The sequence below is a fragment of the Triticum urartu genome, chromosome 7A, assembly GCF_056163025.1.
Source record: "Triticum urartu cultivar PI428250 chromosome 7A, HENAU_Tu73, whole genome shotgun sequence".
In the NCBI taxonomy this organism is placed as follows: Eukaryota; Viridiplantae; Streptophyta; class Magnoliopsida; order Poales; family Poaceae; genus Triticum; species Triticum urartu.
Genome location: NC_141879.1, coordinates 678,676,278 through 678,694,701, shown reverse-complemented (window position 1 = coordinate 678,694,701; position 18,424 = coordinate 678,676,278). Strand labels below are relative to the sequence as shown.

General features: G+C 48.2%; 1 protein-coding gene across 1 annotated transcript; it reads right to left on the bottom strand.

The window, feature by feature from the left end:
- Positions 1 to 13,270: 13,270 nt before the first annotated feature.
- Positions 13,271 to 15,004, bottom strand: LOC125531142 (scopoletin glucosyltransferase-like). The gene has a single exon (XM_048695551.2). It carries the CDS (start codon positions 14,975 to 14,977, stop codon positions 13,511 to 13,513), a length of 1,467 nt encoding a protein of 488 aa, XP_048551508.2. The 5' UTR covers positions 14,978 to 15,004; the 3' UTR covers positions 13,271 to 13,510.
- Positions 15,005 to 18,424: the final 3,420 nt, after the last annotated feature.

Here is an 18,424-nt window from a genome sequence, read left to right as displayed (position 1 = left end):
GCCCCTGAACCAAGCTTCAATGATGACGAGTCCGGCGCGCAGTATTGTCTTCGGCATTGCAAGGCGGGTTCCTTCTCCAAATACAACACAGAAGAATTTGAATACGAGGATAGTGCACGACCATGCAAAATAAGTTCCACATACCACCGTAGAGAGAATAATATTTTCGCAAATCTAATTTGCTAACTTGTTTTGGCAGCATGACGTTATGTCATGGCCCGGTGATTATTCGAACCGTTTTTCTTCAACCAGCTCCACACATAACGCGAGGCGGTTTCTTGACACTTTTTTTTCAAAACAAAGATCGTGTTCCCCCAATTACGGGATTCTCGTTACTACGGTCATGGGTAACCCAACCGTGTCTAGGACTCCTAGATTATAGGCAGGTCCCAAACGGCTATGGAGAGGGCGCTTGATATTCACCCTCTTTATAAAGGGACAAGGTTTTTGCTTTTTCCCTCTCGTGCTTAATCGAACCCCTCCCCCTCCTCGAGTTCTAACACCCAAAGCCCAGGTCAGGTGCTCCGGATCTTCAATCATGTCCGGATCCAACCTTCAAGGCTGGTGGATGCCCTCCTCCGTCACGGAAGAGGATATCAAGAAGTTGAGGGAGGCCAGATACCTGACCGCCGAGGTTTCGCATCGGCTGCCTGCTCGAGGGCAGGTCGTCCCTACTCCCGAACCCAACGAGAACGTCGTGTTCGTCTCCCACTTCCTCCGAGGCCTAGGCCTCACTCTGGATCCCTTCGTCAGGGGTTTGATGTTCTATTACGGGCTAGATTTCCACGATCTAGCTCCGGACTCCTTTCTCCACATCTCGACATTTATTGTCGTGTGTGAGGCCTTCCTCCGCATTACCCCCCACTTCGGCCTGTGGCTCAAGACCTTTGAAGTGAAGCCAAAGAAGATCGAGGGGCAACATATAGCATGCGGAGGCGCGTCAATAGGCAAGATGGCAGGAGCTCCGTGGCCGAAAGGTTCCTTTCCAGAGGTGTCCGAATTATGGCAACGGGAGTGGTTTTACGTCACGGCTCCCAGAAGTGCCAAGTGGGCGGCTGCCCCCACTTTCCGCTCGGGCCCCCCACCACAACTGATGTCATCGATTAGCAGAGGTCTGAGCTGGGGTCCAGCCAAGGACATGCCTATACTGCAAAGCCGCATTCAAGATCTCTTTGAGGGAGATTTTAATTTGGTTGTGGTAATGCAAGTTATGCTGGTTCGTCGAGTCCAGCCTTGCAAACGCCAGCCCCTTCGCTTGTGGGAGTTCAACCCAGAAGGACCGCGCGCCATTCAAAGTTTCCTCGGCCTGACACACGAGGAGATGTACAAGTCATTCTTTGGACCTCAAATAGAGTGTCCGGATACTACCGAGGACGTGGGCCTGAGCAGTAATCGCGCCGCCGAACAAGTAAGAAATCCTCTAGCCGAACACACTGTCCTTTATTCATCATGAAGTTATTTCTGAGAGATCGCTCTTTGACCAGGACTGGCTAACAAAGGCGAAGATGATTCGGTGTTCGGCCCCCCTCCCTGAGGGTTTGGAAAATCCGGTATTAGAAAAGATGCTCGAGCTCGCACCTTGCCCGGGGCCCTCGAAGGAAGCTATAGGGGGAATAATATGGGCGGAAGCGGGCCCCCATCGCTGCCAGTTCCAACCGAGGGAATGAGCGCCTCCATGAAGGAGGATAACCGCGGGAGGAAGAGGACTACTTCCGAGGATCTGGAAGCCGAGGCCTCCAAACGGGAGAAGAAGTCCCCAACAGAGGGTCCTGCCTCGGGGGGTGCTCTTGCCGCACAAAGTCCGCGGGGGGATCAGCCCTCCAACGAGTCGTAAGTGATCCAAAAAATACTTTAATGGTGAAGGTATACTATCTTTCTTCTGAGAAAATAAACGCCGCATATATCTTGCAGTTCGGGTCTTAGCCCTTCTCAGCTGAGCTCGCCTTAGGGGGATCTTCTTCCGAAGATGATGGAGAGCGAAACGCCTCCCCCGGACTCCTCTGCTCAAGAAGCGGGTGACTCCGAAGTGTCGTCACGGAGGGCCTCTCCGGATCCGGTGAGGCCAGAAGATAATCCCATAGACCCCCGAAGTCCGCAGCGTCCGGCTCTCGAAGAGAGCGAACAAAAGAGTCCGGCACCGTCTGGTATGCGGTCGGACGTTCTGAGGGAGCTGTTGGGGCGAGCGGCCATCTCAGAAGAACACCGTACAATGATGGGTACGGTGATGGAAAGTATCTCATCCGCCGAAAGCAGGTTGCATGATGCCTTTATGAGTCTACTAACGGGCTTTGAGGTACGTAAAATGATATACATTTGTGATGGTACCACACATTTTTAGGTGTGCCCTGTGTAGATAGTAGCCCCTGAGACTCTGGCTGAGAACGGCGGCGAACAGAGGATCATAGTCCCAGGCAATAACCAGACTGCCTTTGTGTGCAGGTGGTGGAAGCTCCGGTGGCTAGTCGGACTAGTGAGTTTGCCGAATTAAAACGGCAACTGGATGCGGCAGACGCCGACATCGAGCTTGTTAACAAGCGGTTTGACGAATCACAGGGTAAGTAATGTTTTCTGGTGAATGTCACACAATAAGAGCAGCATGATGCCAGTATCTTTAATATGTTGTGACTGCAGACGGAGCTGCCACCGTGGAGACCCTTCGGGCGGAGCTCGCCCGAGCCAAGGAACAAGCGAGGATTAGTAATGCGGCTGCTTTGAAGGCGGCCGAAGAGTTGAAAGCCGAGAAGTCCGCACATTGCGAGAGCCAAGAGAAGATGGCCGTAGAATTAAAAGACACTTCCGACCGTTGTCGGCTCCTTGAAAAAGAAAACCGAGCGAAGGCAACGGACCTTGAGAAGGCCACGATGGCGGACAAAGACACCCGCTCTGCTATGAGAGCGAAGAAGGAGGAGCTGCGGGAAGCCGGGGATATTGCGGCTGGGAAGCCCTTCATGCTACGGAGGAAGTTCGGAGATCCACGGTATGCCCCTCTGGATCGGCTGTCGAGTTCGGCAGATGCGTATATGGACTTGGCGGCGAGCGCTGCCGATGCGGCCAAATACTTCCAAGGTCAAACAGATCGTGAAGTGTACAAGCTGTTCTAGTCGCAATTCAACGTTCCAGAGCATCCGCTTCCATTGACTGATCAGCTAGCCGAATGGGCCGAACTAAATAGGTTGTCCGGACTCGCCATGAGGTCTGTCGTGGATCAGCTATGGCCGGAAAAGCCAAAGCCGAACAACTATTTCAGCTTAGTGCAACAGTTCCTTGGTGCGGTGCCGCGCATTAATGCGATGAAGAGGTCGGCGTGCATAGAAGGCTCGCGGATGGCCCTTGCCCGTGTTAAAGCATACTGGGCGGAGATGGACGCTACCACTGTTGCGGCGTAGGGTTCGGCCATAGGCTGAGTGGCTGCCGAGCACTATTTCGAGGAGGTTCTCGAGGGTGCTCGTTTGATAGAGGCCCAGTGCTCGAAAAATATTATGTTTGAGTGATATGTATTCCCATTGTAAACACAATGTTTTTATGAAATTTATTAAGGCTGTGTTTATACTTTTGCCTGAAAGTAATATGATGCCTCATGTGCGGCCGTTTATGTATACATGTGTATAACCTGAAAGATTGCAGTCGTCGGCTTCAGCCCCCACGCATATAATGCGGAGGTGCTCGCAAAAAATGCGTGTTCACACTTAACCCAACGTCTTGGTCCTATTAAGGAGGTGATAGCACAGCGAACGAGGCAACCGGACTATAATGCTTTAACACTTTCACTTAGCCATAGGAGTTTGACAGTGGGGCTACTAGATAGCCCCTGGTGGCTCCGCACTCTCCTGATCTCGGGGTGCGTACATGCCTGGCCGGAAAACGGCCCTTCGTTAAGGCGGAGGAATTCTATCATTCCGATAGGTCATCGAGTGGTTGACCAGTCTCACGCTATATCATGACAGTCAGTTTTCGGCTTTCTCTACTGAGGTGCTCGTCCGGATGAACCAAGGCACAATCGCAGTAGTTCTCCTGGTGCTGCCTTAGCCGATAAAGCAGAACGTAAGGCACCAAAACACAGGAGCCGGGAAAACCCAACATTTGACCAAAGACAATGATTCGGAGCTGATGCATATAAGGCCAAACTCGCGACGCCGAACACTCCCTAAGGTATTCGGTCTTTATGGTATAAACCGGGCCTAAATAGTGCCCTTTGTAAGAAGCCCCTTGTGTCTAGGTACGTGCATTATTCTGACATGGCCACATGCCAAGACGTCAGCATCCTTCTCAATTGTACTGAGAATTTGAGGGATGTGTATCAACAAGAGACAGTAAAAAAGGTTTACGCGGGGTCTTAATCTAAAAAGAATCCTTGGAGCGGGTCCCTGTTGCACGTCTGCGCCTGTGTCTCCGTTGTGCCGTATCCTGGACGGGTGTAGCACGATGATCATATGTAAAAGAGAGGAACTTAGGTGAAAAAGTTGTCGTGCAAAAAGACAGTTTTTAAAGAAACCATGTATAACTAGAAATGAGTAGAAATTGCCACTTGTCTGCGCGCGTTGAGCCCCTTGTATTTGTAATAGGGGTGTGGACATCAATCCAGTACAAATTACATATAGCAGCGCCGGGCTCGTCTAACCGCGTCCGTGGTCTTGACGACCTATCAAATGCTTTTAGTTGGTGAGGCCGTTTTTAGTGTGCGGCTACCAAGGCAGTCGCATTCTTTTCGGTGCGCAAAGATCGCTTAATACTTCCGTTCACTGTAATGATGCCACGTGGACCGGGCATCTTGAGCGTGAGGGAAGCGTAATGCAGTATTGCATTAAAGCGAGCAAAAGCTTCGCGTCCAAGTAGTGCTTGATAACCGCATTGGAACGGAGCAATGTGGAAGGTTAAATGTTCGCTACGGGGGTTATCGGGGAAGCCGAATATAACCTTTAGTAGCAGGGAGCCCGTGCAGTGAGCCCCTGGGCCTGGCGTTACTCCGTTAAAGGTAGTGTTGCTATGGCAAATTTTCGTTGGGTCTATCACCATTTCGCGGATTGTATCCTGGTATATCAGGTTTAAACTGCTGCCACTGTCCATCAGGACTCGTGCAAAGTGGTATCCGTCAATTATTGGGTCTAATACCAGGGGAGCCCATCCTGCCCGCCGGATACTTGCTGAGTAATCACGATGGTCGAAGGTGATCGGTTGAGACGACCAGTGGCAGGGTTTCGCAGTGATAGGCCCTTGGGCATATTTATCTGGGAGGGCCGCTTTGCTTCCCTTGATCACGTGTAATACATTGACTGTTTTGACTTCTGATGGAAACTTCTTTTGTTCCCCAGTGTCTTGCTTGAGAGGCTCATCCTCATCTTCGCTTGGTGTATCCTCCCCCTTGTGTACGGCGCTGAGCTTGCCGGACTGCTTGAAGACCCAACATTCTCTGTGGGTATGATTAGTGGGTTTACCAGGGGTGCTATGGATCTGACATACTTGGTCCAGAATTTTTTTCAGGATGGACAGTTCATCTCTGGCGCCTTTAGAGGGCGGCTTTTGCTGACCTGGCCGAGAGTTTCGGAATCCGGCGTGTACCACCGTGCTCTTCAGGTTGTCTTCTTTATTCTGACGCTTATTATTTTTGCTACGCCGTGATTTCCCATTTTCATCTCTAACTTCGGATGTGCTTGGGTCGCTGGTGCTGCATCTGGCTAGCCAGCTGTCCTAACCCGCGCAAAAGCGGGTCATGAGGCTTGTTAATGCTGCCATTGTTCTCGGCTTTTCTTGGCCGAGGTGTCTGGCAAGCCATTCGTCGCGGACGCTATGCTTAAAAGCTGCCAAGGGTTCGGCGTCCGGGCAGTCAACTATTTGGTTCTTCTTAGTAAGAAACCTGTTCCAAAGCTTTCAGGCTGACTCTCTGGGCTGTTGAGTTATATGACTCAAATTGTCCGCATCCGGGGGTCAGACATAAGTCCGTTGAAAATTTGCCCGAAAAGCGTCTTCGAGCTCTTCCCAGCTTCCAATGGAGTTTTTGGGAAGGCTTTTAAGCCAGTGCCGAGCTGGCCCTTTGAGCTTGAGGGGTAAGTACTTGATGGCGTGGAGATCATCTCCTCAAGCCATATGGATATGGAGGATATTGTCCTCAATCCAGACCCCAGGGTCTGTTGTTCCGTCGTATGCCTCTATGTTTACGGGTTTGAATCCCTCTGGAAATTCATGGTCCAGCACCTCATCAGTGAAACATAGGGGGTGTGCGGCACCCCTGTATCTGGGTGTACCGCGTTGTTCTGATGTTTGTTGTGTTACATCATATGCTGGGGCGCGCTTGCGTGGTCCATAGATGGATCTGGTTGCGTCGTCCTTTTGGTGCGAGCCCTCATGTGGATCGTGTATCGGCTTGTGAGTGGCGTTGTTTGCCGCTCCATGCTGGCCGTGAGGTCGTCTATCCGGCCAGGTGGCCGTTTTGATTTTGGTTGTGGGGTATCTAGGGCCTCCTCATCGAACTCGGGTAGCAATTTCCGCTTCGGGTAGCTCTTGGTGGGGCGATTACCACCATACTTCGCTGCTGTGTTGAGTACTTTACTCCATCTGATTTGGAGTGTGTCCTGCGCAGCCTTGAGCCTTTGCTTCTGCTTTTTTAGACTCCTCGCGGTGGCAACAAGCCTTTGACGGGCATTCTGCTGCTCCGGGTGCCTGTCCGGCGTTATGTCATCCGGACTATTATCTTTGACAGAATTGGTTTGTTCGGTTTGATTCTCCGTATTGCCGTGGTCCGGCAGTGGTTCGCCCTGCTCCAACGCTGGGTCTGTATGATCGTTATTTCTGCCGAGGCGGGATTTGGGGCGGTGCTTACGCCGCCGCTTTGACTGCTTCTCGAGGGGACAAGCCTTCGTTGCGTCCTTCCGTTCCTCGTCGTCGTCTTCTTTTGGTGTGTCCACCATGTATACGTCATATGATGAGGTGGACGTCCAGCGCCCTGTGGGCGGTGGTTCCTCTTCGCCTCCCGCATCATCGTCCATACCGTCGATGTCTTTGGAGTCGAAGTCGAGCATGTCGGTTGAGTCATCGACAGTGGCTACTAAGTGGGTGGTGGGTGGGCCTCGAATTTCTTTGTCGTCTGCGTCCCAGTCCTGCTGGACATAGTTCGGCCAGGATTCTCCTGACAAGGAGAGAGACCTTAATGAGTTCAGTATGTCGCCAAAGGGCAAGTGCTGAAAAATATCCGTGGAGGTAAAATTCATGATCGGCGCTCAATCGGATTCAATGAAAGCACCAATGTCGGTGTCAAAACCGGCGGATCTCGGGTAGGGGGTCCCGAACTATGCGTCTAAGCCGGATGGTAACAGGAGGCAGGGGACACAATGTTTTACCCAGGTTCGGGCCCTCTTGATGGAGGTAAAACCCTACGTCCTGCTTGATTAATATTGATGATATGGGTAGTACAAGAGCAGATCTACCACGAGATCAGAGAGGCTAAACCCTAGAAGCTAGCCTATGGTATGATTGTATGTTGTGGTTGTTGTCCTACGGACTAAAACCCTCCGGTTTATATAGACAGCGGAGAGGGTTAGGGTTACACAAGGTCGGTTACAAAGGAGGAGATATCCATATCCGTATTGCCTAGCTTGCCTTCCACGCCAAGTAGAGTCCTATCCGGACACGAGACAAAGTCTTCAATCTTGTATCTTCATAGTCTAACAGTCCGGCCAAAGGATATAGTCCGGCTGTCCGGAGACCCCCTAATCCAGGACTCCCTCAGTCATGCACCCTCGAAGAGTGGTCTATTTCTATTGAATCTCGATAGTAGTGATACACATATTCATAATATTGAAGCCAAAAGATGCAGAGTTGATAATGATAGTGCAACTTATTTGTGGCACTGCCGTTTAGGTCATATCGGTATAAAGCGCATGAAGAAACTCAATACTGATGGACTTTTGGAACCACTTGATTATGAATCACTTGGTACTTGCCAACCGTGCCTCATGGGCAAGATGACTAAAATGCCGTTCTTCGGAACTATGGAGCGAGCAATAGATTTGTTGGAAATCATACATACAGATATGTGTGGTCCAATGAATATTGAGGCTCGTGACGGGTATCATTATTTTCTCATCTTCACAGATGATTTAAGCAGATATGGGTATATCTACTTAATGAAACATAAGTCTGGAACATTTAAAAAGTTCAAAGAATTTCAGAGTGAAGTTGAAAATCATCATAACAAGAAAATAAAGATTCTATGATCTGATCGTGCAGGAGAATATTTGAGTTACGAGTCTGGTCTTCATTTGAAACAATGCGGAATAGTTTCGCAACTCACGCCACCCAGAACACCACAGCGTAATGGTGTGTCCAAACGTCATAATCAAACTTTACTAGATATGGTGCGATCTATGATGTCTCTTACTGATTTACCGCTATCATTTTGTGGTTATGCTCTAGAGATAGCTGCATTCACATTAAATAGGGCACCATCAAAATCCGTTGAGACAACGCCTTATGAACTATGGTTTGGCAAGAAACCGAAGTTGTCGTTTCTTAAAGTTTGGGGCTGCGATGCTTATGTGAAAAAGCTTCAACCTGATAAGCTCGAACCCAAATCGGAGAAATGTGTCTTCATAGGATACCCAAAAGAGACTGTTGGGTACACCTTCTATCACAGATCCGAAGGCAAGACTTTTGTTGCTAAATTTGGAATCTTTCTACAGAAGGAGTTTCTCTCGAAAGAAGTGAGTGGGAGGAAAGTAGAACTTGATGAGGTAACTATACCTGCTCCCTTATTGGAAAGTAGTTCATCACAAAAACTGGTTCCTGTGACACCTACACCAATTAGTGAGGAAGTTAATGATGATGATCATGAAACTTCAGATCAAGTTGTTATTGAACCTCGTAGGTCAACCAGAGTGAGATCCGCACAAGAGTGGTACAGTAATCCTGTTCTGGAGGTTATGTTGCTAGACCATGACGAACCTACGAACTATGAAGAAGCGATGGTGAGCCCAGATTCCGCAAAATGGCTTGAAGCCATGAAATCTGAGATGGGATCCATGTATGAGAATAAAGTGTGGACTTTGGTTGACTTGCCCGTTGATCGGCAAGCCATCGAGAATAAATGGATCTTCAAGAAGAAGACTGACGCTGATGGTAATGTTACTGTCTATAAAGCTCGACTTGTTGCAAAAGGTTTTTGACAAGTTCAAGGGATTTACTACGATGAGGCCTTCTCACCCGTAGCGATGCTAAAGTCTGTCCGAATCATGTTAGCAATTGCCGCATTTTATGATTATGAAATTTGGCGAATGGATGTCAAAACTGCATTCCTGAATGGATTTCTGGAAGAAGAGTTGTATATGATGCAACCGGAAGGTTTTGTCAATCCAAAGGGAGCTAACAAAGTGTGCAAGCTCCAGCGATCCATTTATGGACTGGTGCAAGCCTCTCGGAGTTGGAATAAACGTTTTGATAGTGTGATCAAAGCATATGGTTTTATACAGACTTTTGGAGAAGTATGTATTTACAAGAAAGTGAGTGGGAGCTCTGTAGCATTTCTAATTTTATATGTGGATGACATATTGTTGATTGGAAATGATATAGAATTTCTGGATAGCATAAAAGGATATTTGAATAAAAGTTTTTCAATGAAAGACCTCGGTGAAGCTGCTTATATATTGGGCATCAAGATCTATAGTGATAGATTGAGATGCTTAATTGGACTTTCACAAAGCACATACCTTGACAAAGTTTTGAAGAAGTTCAAAATGGATCAAGCAAAGAAAGGGTTCTTGCTTGTGTTACAAGGTGTGAAGTTGAGTAAGACTCAATGCCCGACCACTGCAGAAGATAGAGAGAAAATGAAAGATGTTCCCTATGCTTCAGCCATAGGCTCTATCATCTATGCAATGCTATGTACTAGACCTGATGTGTGCCTTGCTATTAGTTTAGCAGGGAAGTACCAAAGTAATTCAGGAGTGGATCACTGGACAACGGTCAAGAACATCCTAAAATACCTGAAAAGGACGAATGATATGTTTCTCGTTTATGGAGGTGACAAAGAGCTCGTCGTAAATGGTTACGTCGATGCAAGCTTTGACACTGATCCGAACGATTCTAAATCGCAAACCGGATACGTGTTTTTATTAAACGGTGGGGCTGTCAGTTGGTGCAGTTCAAACAAAGCGACGTAGCAGGATCTACATGTGAAACGGAGTACATAGCTGCTTCGGAAGCAGCAAATGAAGGAGTTCATATCCGATCTAGGTGTCATACCTAGTGCATCGGGTCCAATGAAAATCTTTTGTAACAATACTGGTGCAATTGCTTTGGCAAAGGAATCCAGATTTCACAAGAGAACCAAGCACATCAAGAGACGCTTCAACTCCATCCGGGATCAAGTCCAGGTGGGAGACATAGAGATTTGCAAGATACATACGGATCTAAATGTTGCAGACCCATTGACTAAGCCTCTTCCACGAGCAAAACATGATCAGCACAAAGGCTCCATGGGTGTTAGAATCATTACTGTGTAATCTAGATTATTGACTCTAGTGCAAGTGGGAGACTGAAGGAAATATGCCCTAGAGGCAATAATAAAGTTATTATTTATTTCCTTATATCATGATAAATGTTTATTATTCATGCTAGAATTGTATTAACCGGAAACATGATACATGTGTGAATACATAGACAAACAGAATGTCACTAGTATGCCTCTACTTGACTAGCTCGTTGATCAAATATGGTTATGTTTCCTGACCATAGACAAAGAGTTGTCATTTGATTAACGGGGTCACATCATTAGGAGAATGATGTGATTGACTTGACCCATTCTGTTAGCTTAGCACTTGATTGTTACTTTGTTGCTATTGCTTTCTTCATGACTTATACATGTTTCTATGACTATGAGATTATGCAACTCCCGTTTACCGGAGGAACACTTTGTGTGCTACCAAACGTCACAACGTAACTGGGTGATTATAAAGGTGCTCTACAGGTGTCTCCAAAGGTACTTGTTGGGTTGGCGTATTTCGAGATTAGGATTTGTCACTCCGATTGTCGGAAAGGTATCTCGGGCCCACTCGGTAATGCACATCACTATAAGCCTTGAAAGCAATGCAACTAATGAGTTAGTTGCGGGATGATGTATTACGGAACGAGTAAAGAGACTTGCCGGTAACGAGATTGAACTAGGTATTGAGATACCGACGATCGAATCTCGGGCAAGTAACATACCGATGACAAAGGGAACAACGTATGTTGTTATGCGGTTTGACCGATAAAGATCTTCGTAGAATATGTAGGAGCCAATATGAGCATCCAGGTTCTGCTATTGGTTATTGACCGGAGACGTGTCTCGGTCATGTCTACATAGTTCTCGAACCCGTAGGATCCGCACGCTTAAAGTTAGATGACGGTTATATTATGAGTTTATATGTTTTGATGTACCGAAGGTAGTTAGGAGTTCCGGATGTGATCACGGACATAACGAGGAGTCTTGAAATGGTCGAGACATCAAGATCGATATATTGGACGAATATGTTTGGACACCGGAAAGGTTTCGGACATTTATCAGAGTACCGGGGGTTACGGGAACACCCCCCCCCCCCCCCCCGGGAAATAATGGGCCTTGTTGGGCCTTAGTGGAGAGAGAGGGGGGGCCGGCCAGGGCAAGAGGCGCGCCCCCTCCCCTTGAGTCCGAATAGGACAAGGAAAGGGGGGGCGCCCCCCTTGCCTTTCCCCTCTCCCACTCCTTCCTTCCCCCTCCTTCTTGGATTAGGAAAGGGAGGGGCAAACCTACTTGGAGTAGGTTTCCCCCTCCTAGGGCGCGCCACCCCCTTGGCCGGCCCTCTCCTCCTCACCCCCCTTTATATACGGAAGAGGGGGGCACCCCATAGACACAACAATTGATCTCTTGATCTCTTAGCCATGTGCGGTGCCCCCCCCCCTCCACCATAATCCACCTCGATCATATCGTAGCGGTGCTTAGGCAAAGCCCTGCGTCGGTAGAACATCATCATTGTCACCACGCCGTCATGCTGAGGAAACTCTCCCTTAACACTCGGCTGGATCGGAGTTCGAGGGACGTCATCGAGTTGAACGTGTGCAGAACTCAGAGGTGACGTGCGTTCGGTACTTGATCGGTCGGATCGTGAAGACGTACGACTACATCAACTGCGTTGTGCTAACGCTTCCGCTTTCGGTCTATGAGGGTACGTGGACACACTCTCCCCTCTCGTTGCTATGCATCACCATGATCTTGCGTGTGCGTAGGAAAATTTTGAAATTACTACGTTTCCCAACAGCGACACCCATGGGTCTCTGGGCAACGGCCCAATCGCAAGCTTTGCCCACTATTAAAAGTTCTAGGCCTCCTTATCCAGATCAGAGCCTAGTCTCCACCGAGGACAAAGACCGTGCCAAGACCACCCATCTCCGTTCCCCTCGCCATCCAACAAACCAAGGGGAGAACGAAACACTATCGCCTCAAGGCTTGCCGAAGAACCTACTTGGACATTCTTCCAAGTAGTTGCCCTAGCATTCGATAAAATAACCCCATGCACAATTGCCATTATATAGGGTCAATGACTGTCGTAGGAGGCCACCACGACTCTATGGAAGTCCAATAATGGCACTAGCTCATAATATCATCAATATATGGTTGTGGGTCGAGCTCAATGGGCACCCCCACCGATCCACGCTCGGATCTGGGCTGGCAAGGAACCCACCGGTGGCATGGCCCAACACACGAGGGGGTCAAGCATCCACAACACACCTAACCATAACCACCCCAACCCAGGTTGGTGGTCCTCATCAAGCCTCATAACTACACATTACAGGCTCCAGGCAGTGCTCCCAATCACCTCGCAGTCACAGTCGAGATGAACACCGCCCCCTCCTCCCCCTCCCCCCGACCATGGCCACCCTAAACAAGTTTGTCGACCACCAACATTAGTGGAGGACAACCATCCCGCGGAGGCACATCAACCTAGGGTTCGAGTTGTGGGCGTCTCCCCCAGGTAGCACACGTGGAACAAGGAAAGGGGGATGACAACCATGTCGCAATGGTCAGTGACACAAGGTTTTGTCTATTGCCTTCAATTTCTTTTCGCTCGAAGGAGTATATACTTGTACCGTACCCAACGTACACATACCTGGGAGGGTGGCCCTGACGTTTGGGGGCCTGGGGCGGCCCAACCGTGGTTCTTATCAAGATATCTTAGGTTTTTTGTGTTCTAGAATGCATCACTTTGTTAGATAGAGTCTTACACAAATATTCAAAATGTTTATAAAGTAAACTCTGGTTCAAAGATAAAAGGGATTCAAACATGGAAATCATATGAAAAAAACATGGGGGTAGAGCATGGCATAGAATAATCTCTGTCACAAAGCTAGGTAAGGAAAGTTGTGGAAATGGGGACGCATATGCATGTAACCAAATCCCAACTCCTGAATTATGCATGGGATATCCCCTACATGGTAGATATGCTTTTCTCGTAAATCTCCCTTTTATTGAAAAGAAAATTAACGAGACGTCGCCGGCGCCATCGAGTCAATCACGTTGCCTACTCCGACGGGCCTTAAGGTCGTCCACCAGCCGTCCAACGTCACCGTACGACGAGCCACCCTTCTCCACCGCGTCTCTTGCCTTGACGCCAAGATCTTCCACCTTCTTCCGCATTACGTCGCCCTGCACCTCCATCAGTCTCGTGACACACTTGGCAATCACGCCGCCTCCGATCACCTGGTGGGCCTCCGCAGACGACGCGTTGTCCCTGGCGCCCACGCTGACGCCCACTTTGAGCACGTCCACGACGAGCTTCTCGTTAAAGAACTGGTCAGCGTACCGTGGCCAGGTCATCATCGGTACGCCGGCGCTCACCGCCTCCAGCGTCGAGTTCCACCCGCAGTGCGTCACGAAGCAGGCCATGGCTGGGTGGTTTAGAATGAGCACCTGCGGCGCCCAGCCACAGATGATGTACCCACGCAAAGCTGTCTGGAAGCCTTCTGGCATCCATAGGTCCGACGATGCTGCGTCGGCGCCGGAGATGACCCACACAAAGTTCTTGCCTGAGATGTCAAGGCCGCAGGCGAGCTCCCGTAGCTGCTCCGGCGAGAAGCTGGTCAGCGTACCAAATGCGACGTATGCCACCGAGCCAGCCGGCTTGGAGTCCAGCCACCGGAGACAGCCGTCCGCGTCCAGCGAGAGCGCGTCGGTGCCCCTTGACGCCACGTCCTTGCTACCGCTGGCGAGCGCGACTGGCCCAACGAACCACGCGCGGCCGCCGAGCGTCGTGCGGTAGTGCTCGGCGCTGTCCCGCTCCAGCTCTTGGAAGCTGTTGAACAGCTCGCCGTAGCTCCTCCGGCCTGCGGCATAGACGCACCGGAAGAACTCCAGGTAGTGCGGCTCCTTCATCATCTGGCTCCGCCTCAGCTCCACGCCGTGCGGTAGACCCGGCAGCGACACGACGGCATCAGGATCGTCGCCGTCGGGGTTGTGCCTATGCTCCTGCGACAACACGTGCTCGGAGCAGGACCGGGCGAACACACCCATGCCGAGGAACATGAGACGCGGCACGCCGTATTCAGCCGCGACGTCCACGGACCAGTGGTAGAAGCCGTCGGAGACCACGGCGTCGAGGTCGGCATGGCTGTCAGCCAGGAACCGTTCGAAGGGCTCCCGGAGCAGCTGCACCGCCCGGCCGAACTTCACTTTATCTTCCTGGGATACAAGGCCCGTGCCGCGCTGGCCAGCCGGCGGGAGCCCGACGTCGGGGAAAGGCACGACGGCGACATGGACCGACTGGGAAGAGAGGTCGTCGTTGCTGTTGGCGCGGTCGACGATGGAGCGGATGATGGAAGCCTGAACGGGGGTGGTGAGGATGGTGCACCTGACGCCGCGAGCCGCGAAGACCACGGCGATGTCGGCCATCGGAATGAGGTGGCCCGGGATGAGGAAGGGGAAGAAGAGGATGTGTAGCGGCTGCTGCTGCTGCTGCTCCTCGTCCTTGTCCGCCATGGCTGCCTTCCCACGCCACGCCGGTCTCAATTTGTCTCTCTTCTTAACCTTATGCGGTGGTATTTGACGACCAGAGCAGAGTGCAAAGCTGGATGCCAATCAATTGAGGTGGGGGCACTGTGAACCATGGCAGACAGGTGACACTGCTGCTGCTGCTGCTGCTCATGATCATGATCGATCATCGCACAGAATAGCAACGTTGATAAGTCGCCACTCGCCAATCATCTTCATTTGTTACGGTGATAAGTCGGGTAGGTACGCCCTTGTAAAAGATGCACCTTTTGGTCCTATGATGAATTATTAGCAGTTTCAGTAACAGTCGAGAACAAGCAGGATAGTAGCAGCTTGGTCTTTGGATCGATCTCTGATTCACTTGACAAAACACAGTGATGCCAAGTCACGGTGTCCCTCCTATTTTTTCTACAAAGGGTGAATTTTATTAGCTTAAAATAAAACATCAAGAGGATGCAAACATTATAAGCACACACCTGGTCTCTGCACATAGCCAACACCAACACATACAGAAACACATCGGCAACTAGCAAAATCATAAAACACCAAAGCTATGTGTGTGGACAAGGAAAAATAACCAAAGCGTTCAGATCCAATCGGCAAACTATAGCAATGACAATGTCTCCACCAACCATCTAATGACACGAGAGCGGAAGTACCGTGTAACGCGGTATTACCGTGTAACAACCGTTCAGCTGCCGTGAGAGCTGAGTAGGCAACAGAGGCTTGCCCATTCCTCAAAAATAAGCGGATGTAGCGGCGGTAGTAAAAAGCAGGAGTAACACACAAGCAGTACTACCATGTCACTGCCGCTAATTATCCAGAGGGCAATAGAAGACATTTCCCAAGTGGTAGGACGCGTGGTAGCTCGTAGCGGAAGTACTGCACAAGTGGCACTACCGTGCCACTTCAACTAATAGACCAAAGAGTAAAAGAAGCTCCAGCACGGGTGGGAGTTGGAGCGGCACCAGTCTGCTGAAGTACCACCGAAGCGATGCTACCATGGACCTGTGTGGTACTACCGCCTGGGTGCTGCAAATAAGTTTAGTCATGTTTGAATGTATTTACAAGAAACATTCAATCACGTTTCCATAAACTTTAGATATATTCGACATGCATTTCATAAATTCCGTGTAGATTGACAAATGCATGAGATAGTTCACTAAGCTTCCATAGTACTGAAGCATATTTAAAAACATCCCAGAAAATTCTTGAAACTTACCCTATGTCAAGTCCCATTACAGAAAAGTTTCACAAAGTTTTTTCAAATTTTGAACCAAGTTTTGCTGGAAAAATCAAACCTTTCAAATTTCAGCTAACTTTGGATATATTCAGCGGACAGTTCATGCAATTTTCAATCAACTAAGGCATATTTCGACAAATGTGAGAATTACTCAACATGCATTCCACACAACTCCAGATTTTTTTTAGCAAAAGAGAGGCCACCCTCTCTGATTTCACATAATGAAACCACCTGGTCTGCTCTGCTACAAAGATGCTAAAAAAAGAACTAAAACATTACAAACCAAAAGGCCCGAAGAACTCACCAACCAAAGAAAGGATCATGCAAGATCCGACATCTATATATATACATAAACGGCCGCACAGGAGGCATCATAATACTTTCAGGCAAAAGTCTAAACACAACCTTTATAATTCAATAAAACATCTATTATATAATTAAAATAAGAGTCAAACAAGCCATCACATTCATCCACATATGCTAATATCTTTTACACCGTTTGATTAGAATAACAATGGCTGAGATTTAAACATTTTTACGTAACATGTAAATATATTTGTACTAAAGGCCGGATAAGAACGGAAAAACCTTTAGACTTAAAAGGCAAATCTCCTGTTACTAATCAAAGTCTCGAGGGAGGAAGCTGAACAACATGAAAGAAGAGAGAAGACCATAGCATCGGCAATATAGGCGACCAATCAACAGCAAATGCAAGACCCATCCATCTTTCATTCCCTATCAAGTTCTCAACCACCTAGTCAAGGTCGACAGAATTTGAGTTGAATTTCATACCTCACGAATGCATACCTCAACATACTCAATGCACATTTCACACAATTCCTGTTGAATCCCAGTCGAATACAAATTCGACATGATTCCAGTTGAGTTTCATACGCACAAAACTGCATACCGCACAAATTTCAAAAGCATTCCCAGCGCATTCAAATGTACACTACAAGAAAATCTGCCTGTAGAGACGTCATATTCCATCGCTAGTGACGTGTTATTTCATCTCTAGGTAACCATAGAGTCGACTTAGTAAAACGTCCTTGGAGCGTCTCCCCACGGACCGTCTCAAAACATGTAGACACGCTGGCTAAGCGTGTGTACATGGCATGCGACGCTATATTGGGACGTTCAAAAGCGCCTCTAGATAAGAGACACTATATTGGGACGTTCAAAAACGTCTCTCGATATGAGACGCTATATTAGGACATTCAAAGCGCCTCTCGATATGAGACGCTATATTGGGACGTTCAAAAGCATATGTACATATGTAGAGTTGTTGTGTTAGATGCCCTTATTGTGTTTCTACTTGCAAAGCTATATAGAGACGGTATATTCATCTAATACGTAGTATATAACTGTAAACATTATTTGAATTTGTATTTCATCATTTCAATCTGGTTACTTTATCACGGCACATGCCTATGCAGAATGACGAACAAATATCGTTATGTAAAGGCATCCACCCATATCACCGGTCATATTCACAGGCAACAAATATCATTATATAAAGGGATCCACCCATATCACCAATTGTATTCACCAGCATCTTATTCACACAATGCAATCAGTAGAAACAAACACCTTGAGTACAGATCTGAATCAAATTAGACAAGCATATGAAAGATGCAAATAATTAAGAAAAGATCATACAATCAAAAGTAAGTTTTCATATGAAGCTAAATCATTTACATACTACATAATATTTGTCCATTTAAAAACTAATTCTTCTGTAGTTGCTCCTGGCTCCTGCAATGCACTCCTTTTCTAAACCTTGAGCTACCCTGAAAAAGAAAGATAATGGAGAAAAAACAGAACGTGAGATTTAAGAGTTGTGTGAGAAGAAATGTACTTTGATGAAATTGTAAGAGAGGTACCATACCAGTGTTTGGTGGCTTGTTTTTAGACTGTGTAGGAGTGGTTGAGATTGTTTAACCTAAAAATCACAAAGATTCTTCATAAATAATAAGCCTTAAGTATGTACATTGGAGCATAACTGATGATTGTATGGAAGTGTACTTACATGTGATAGAGGCCATGCAATAACATGACCAATGACATCCCCTACTGTTTGGAATTTTTCATATGGTCTAACCAGTCTCTCATTTCTTGAAAAAAACTGCTAGATATTGCTCTCCAAGCATGTTTCGTCCAACCACATATCTACTCGCTAAAGTTCCTTCAGC